At 59.1% G+C, this 5,738-nt stretch overlaps 1 protein-coding gene across 1 annotated transcript in view; it reads right to left on the reverse strand.

Annotated features, from left to right (window-relative positions):
* Positions 1–5,738, reverse strand: part of VOLCADRAFT_92529 (uncharacterized protein) — a gene marked incomplete at both ends in the record, with an annotated part of 17,470 nt that overhangs the window by 1,974 nt on the left and 9,758 nt on the right. Inside the window, 9 exons of the mRNA XM_002951934.1 lie at positions 63–131; positions 588–634; positions 673–731; positions 1,017–2,059; positions 2,485–3,084; positions 3,527–3,823; positions 3,966–4,202; positions 4,565–4,612; positions 4,880–5,071. Of these exons, the coding sequence (XP_002951980.1) occupies positions 63–131; positions 588–634; positions 673–731; positions 1,017–2,059; positions 2,485–3,084; positions 3,527–3,823; positions 3,966–4,202; positions 4,565–4,612; positions 4,880–5,071 (2,592 nt within the window). The remainder of the gene's footprint in view (positions 1–62; positions 132–587; positions 635–672; positions 732–1,016; positions 2,060–2,484; positions 3,085–3,526; positions 3,824–3,965; positions 4,203–4,564; positions 4,613–4,879; positions 5,072–5,738) is intronic.

Here is a 5,738-nt window from a genome sequence, read left to right on the forward strand (position 1 = left end):
CAGTCCAACCCCAACCCCCCAACCCCACCCCACCCCACGTACCCCCCAGTTACGAAACCCACCTGGGCGCTCCCCCGACCACCCGAACGACGCTCCTCTCCCTCCTCCTCCGCGGGTTCGCCGCCGGGGCCCTATGCGTGCGCATGTATGTATGTGCGTGTGCAGGGGAGAGCCATTTCGGGGATGGGAGGTGGGGGACAGAGGAATGGGTTTAACGTGCGTGTAGATATCGTACAGAAGTCGTGGTCGTACGGAGGTCGAAGAGTCGGCGAGGGATTTATTGCAGTATGTTAGCTTGGGGGGGAACCCCCACGCGCTTACATACACATACACACATACAAACATACGCACAACATCGCTGCGGGACCTGAATTGCTTCCTTCGGTCGCCACTTTTTGTTTGTTCTCCCCCACACACACTCATACATACATACACATACACACACATCCACACTTCCTTCCCGCAGTTCATCCCAACGGCACCCTGGTGGGCTCACACCGCAGCTCAGCTTTCATTTGAAAACACAACCCCCCTGCCCCGTGCCCCGTGCCACACACACACACACACACACACACCCAAGCGCCCACCACACAGCCCGCCGTACATTGTCCGCAAATTTGATCTTCCGGTGTTTCTGAAGGGCAGCAGCCACCGCAGCGGCGGTTGGCGCACCAGCCGCCGCCGCCGCCGCCTCCGGATCCAGGAGGCCGTCGTGCACTGCCATGCCGGGCCTAAAGTGATGCCGGTGGGGCGGGGCGGGGCGGGGCGGGGCCAGATACAGAACTTAACGGTATTGTTAGCTACAACAGCAAACAACGAACACAACAGCAAACGGTTAAGTAACGAACTTAACCTGTAACTTAATATTGAAAAGTGAATATACATATAATACAAACCTCAAAACCATACATATGTGTATGGGATATTAACCTGAGATGATGCATTGTGTTTATATGTATACATTTAGTCGTGCTTTCAGTACGGCAGTACGGCAGCCAGGATCCGCGGGCAGATACCTTTGGAAGTCGCGGAGGTGCGACGGAAGTCCAGCCCGCTGCGACGTTTCGCCCTCCACTGGCGGCGCATCCTGACTGGCGGTATCCATGCCGTACGTTTCCTTGCCGTCTGGCCGCTGGAAGTGCCGTACACCGTGCCCACCACCGCCGCTGCCTGCAAGCTTGGCACCCGCCGCATCGTCCTCGTCCAAGCCGCCGTTGGCATGATCGCCTGGGCGATTGAACCGCACTGTACGGTGACCGTTAGGACCGTTGGTGCCCATGCCCGCCGCCGCCGCCGCGTCGCCGTCAGCTTCGACATCAATCCCATTCGAATCCCTAGGCATCGTATACGCGGCATTCGGCTTCATAACCAGTGGCGGGAGGCTGCTCGTTTTACCTCCACCGCCGCCAGCAACCATAGCCGGCGCGGCAGCCGCCGCGGCTGCCGCCGCCGCCGCCGTGGCGGCAGCAGTGCTGACGTCCAAGCCGCTGCCTTCGGGCAGCAGCGCGCCAGTTCGCGGGCCGTACATCCCCTTCGTTGCGCCGTCAGCACTTTGCGCGGGACTTATCGCAATGCCGATCTGGGTCGCGGAAAACGTAACGCCGACAGATCCGGATCCAGATCCAGAATGAGACACGTTGCTGCCGCTAAAGCGATTGCCTCGCCGTCCGGTAACACCGCCGCCAGCGGCGGCGGCAGCCGCCGCCGCTGCCGCCGCCGCCGCGGCGGCCTCCGCGTCCAATTGCTCCAGGGTTGGCAGCTCGTGTATCGTCTGCGGCGGGTGCCCATCAACAGCCTTACCGGCGCCGCCAAAGCCGCCGAAAATGCGAGTGAAGATGCCTTTGGGCCCGGCGGCGGCGGCGCCGGCGCCAGCGCCATCCCAGCTGGCGCCCCGGCGGGTGCCGCCGCTGCCGGTGGCAGCGGCAGACTCCGCCGCCGCCGCCACTGCAGCGGCTCCACCGCTCTCCCGGGAGCCCGTTCGTACAAACAAGCCCGAAGCACTGCTGCGGCCGCCGGCAGCGGCGGCGGCGGCTGCAGCAGCTGCAGGGTCGAGCGCCTCCTGCGGCGGCGGCGCCGGCACCGATTGGTTGACGGGCGGGAGTGACGTCAGTTAAGGGTACGACAATTAAAATTAAAATACGGGACATCCAGCAGCAGAGCACCGCGGGAGTAGCAGTAGCAGTAGCAGCAGCAGCAGCGGTAATCAACCTCACTCACCATTGTGTGCGGCCCGCGCGCGGCCGCCAAGTCCTTGTCGTACTGCATCATCGCGGCCGCATTCATCGACAGCGTCGGCATCACGCCAGGTGGTGTAACAGCCGACGCCGTACCGCCGTCAACGGCGGCTGCTGCGGCCGCAGCGTCGCGGGCCTTGAGGTTCGGAAGGACAGGCTTCATCAGGGGGTTCGATCCAGCCACCGGTAAAGAGCTGGCGGCGGCGGTGCGGAGTGGCGGCAACTCTTTTTTGGGAACGTGCGACACCACCTCCCCCAACGGTTTAGCCGTAAAGGATTTGATGCGCGCGATTTCCGGATCCAACTCCGGAAGATTCGCCAGTGCCGTACGGATGGGTTTCAGCGGCGGCAGCTGTTTGGCGGGTGGGTGCGCGGCCATGGCCGCCAGCGCGGCGGCGGCGGCGGCGCCAGCCGCCGCGTCACCGCCGTCAGTTGGGAGCGTGAGTGTGGCGATGGAATCGCCACTCGGCTCTGGTCCCGCAGCCCCGATGACGGAAGCCGTTCTTGTACGAGCTGGGCCAGATGGGTGTGGAGCAGCGCCGCCGGCGGCGGCGGCGGCGCTGGCGGCGGCGGCGCCAGCAGCAACCACGACGTCCGGATCCGTATCGCTGCCGAATGCCCCCGGGCCGGATACAGACGACGACGACATTCCGCCGGCCACGTCATCGGGATCACATTTTCCATCTGGGGGTATGCCCTTGGGTTCGCGCAGAGAGGCCGCGGCGTGGGCCCAAAGCTGCGCGCCTTCCGTACCGCCTACCGCGGCGGCGCCGGTGGCGGCGGCGGCGGCGGCGGCCTCATCCGCTGATCCCGGTACTGCCCCTGACTCCACCGTAAAGCCCAACATGTGCTGCGAGAAGCGGCGGTATGGAGATCGAGGTCGGGAGAGGCGTGCGAAATGAGGTAAGCGTATGACAATAATGTTCATGATTATTATCTTAAACATGACAATGACAATGATAATGAATTTCATAAAGGTAATGGTGATGCGATGGTCAACGAGGCAAAGGATCACAGACGTCCGGAGCACCATTTGGGAGATACTGGGAAGGGTGTGTGTGTATGTATGTATGTGTGTCTGGTGGGGATGGGGGGAGCCCCGCGCCAAAGGTCATGAGAAACACACAATTTTCTGTTTTCAGACGGATCCATCGTCACAGGTGCAATCAGTGCCGTCCGCACCCAGAGCCTTGTTGATGTCAAAAAGACACCAGCCTACGCCAACCTGCTTGTTATGGGTCGCTTGTTATGTTTGCTTGTTTTGGGTCGCTTGGCATCCCTTCCAAACCGACCTTGTTTCTCCTGTAGAGCCAAACAGCCGCCGCCGCAATCGCCGCCAGCGCCAAAACACCGCCCACCGCACCAATTATGACAAATATGGGCGGCCCACCGCCACCGTCTTTGCGTTTTGGGCTGACGGGGGCTACGGCGGCCGGCTCCACTGGAACGAGCAGATTGCCGTAGTACTGCGCAGTCGTACAGCCAGTGACGGCGGCGGTAGTGCCGGCGGTCTGGACGGCTGTCACGACGGCGGTGCTGAGTGTACGGCAGTCCGTGTAGGTGCCGCTGGCGGCAGTGATGGCGCGAACCTGTATTACGGCAAAAAGTAGATGAGGTATGCGAGTGATGCATACACACAGAAGCACGACGCCCTCCACAGCCCCAGTCCCCCTTCCCTTCCCCTCCTCCTCCTCCTCCTCCCCCTCCCCCTCCCCCACCCCTTCCCCTCACCGTGGTGCCAGTTACCGCCCAGGTACCCAGCAGCAGGCCCAGGGGGCACACGCCTGTTAGCCCGCCGTCAGATAGTGCGTGATATACGGATGTACGGAAAACCTCCAGGGAGACTGCGGGATCCAACTGCCGGGTTTTGCCCCGGGTTTCGATATTTGTCAAATGAGGTTGCGGGGATTGCGGCATTGCAGGGGGGAGGACGGGAGAGAGGGAGGGAGGGTTAGGGGGAGATGTGAGCTGGTTATAGTGGTTGTGGTGTGGGGGGGAAGACCCAGCGGGAAGACCCCACGGATTGGGGTTTCAAAAACCGCGATAACCGTTCGATTCGTTTCGACGGGGGCCAGGGCGGGAAGGCGACGTGGAGGAAGGGGGGGAAAGGAGAGGTGTGTGGACAGAGACTGCGGGCATACGCACATACATACGCGCATACTGGAGCAGCCAACGCCAAGTTGTATATTCCCTCCATCTGCTTTCCAAACCGGAAAACAAAAATCCCAGACAAGAGGATAAGAACCACAGAAATTCGGTTAGGTTGGTTAACCCATAAACGTCACTACCAGTCAGCTTGGGTTGAGAACCGGAGCGGGAGGTGAGTTTACCTTGAAGGTGATGTCGCTCCGTACAGTCGTTCCTGAGCAGGCTGAGGCCTGCAGTCCCAGCAGCAGCCAAGCAAAGAAGTATGGGCATTAGCAGAAGCAAGAAGAGTACAGCAGCAAGGAAAGCACAGCAGCAAATGAAGCCGCAAGGTGCAAAGTAAGATCGAACGATGGTGATAAGATTTAACGCAAATTACACAAGGGGATCGCTGCACAGCTATTGCTGTTGTTGCATTGGCATTAGCAATAGCCGTAGCAAAGGCGGCTGATTATTACATCTCTTCGCATCCTTCCAAGCATCATCCAAAAGTTCCTTACCGTGCTGTTACTGTTGCTACTCTCGCTGGAGGCCGGGCTTTGGCTCAGGCGGCGGCGGCGCTGCGTCGCGCCGCTGCCCTCGACCGTACATACCGTACTGATGTTCCCCGCTGGAAAGTTTAGCATCTCAGCAAGTGCATTTATTAGGGAGAGCTGCACTCCGGCGTCACAACTAGCGTACGGTGAGTCGGCCTGGGAAGTTGCGAAAAAGGGGTGGGGGAAGGAAAGCACGGGGTTTGGGAATTACAGAGGGGAAATTTAAAAAGGGATTAGTTAAGCAAAATCCCTATCTGAGAGCTGTAAAATTCGTGGAAAGATTTTCAAAATTTGTTAAAATTTAATCAACGAAAATGACAATTAGGCAAATTTACAGGCACAGATAACACAGCGATACTGCTGATATCCAACTAAGGAGGCCGAGGCACCAAAACGCGCCACAGTGGTTGGGAGGGTGGGATGAAAACACAAATGCACAGACAGATAGACATGCAGACATCTATTAGGCACCATGCCATGCATGCCATACATGCGCATTCCTGACATATACAGAAATAAGAACATACATACATACATACATACAGGATACAGATGTAGTGCACAGGCCGGTAAGGTAAACTAAAGGTAAGGTGTCGCGTCATACGACTGTAGCATCGACAAAACATGTACGCACGGCAGACGTGACAAAGGCCTGTGCAGGCCTGAAAAACTGGTACTACAGGCACTTTACTGTACTCGCACTCGCACACGCGAAACACGCACATGCACATACACACACGCACATACACACACGCACCTGAAACCTGGCCGTAGCCGTTATAGTGTTGTAGTTCAGCTGCAGCACTACACCCCCTTCCATAGT

This window comes from Volvox carteri (genome assembly GCF_000143455.1).
Source record: "Volvox carteri f. nagariensis unplaced genomic scaffold VOLCAscaffold_26, whole genome shotgun sequence".
NCBI lineage: Eukaryota > Viridiplantae > Chlorophyta > Chlorophyceae > Chlamydomonadales > Volvocaceae > Volvox > Volvox carteri.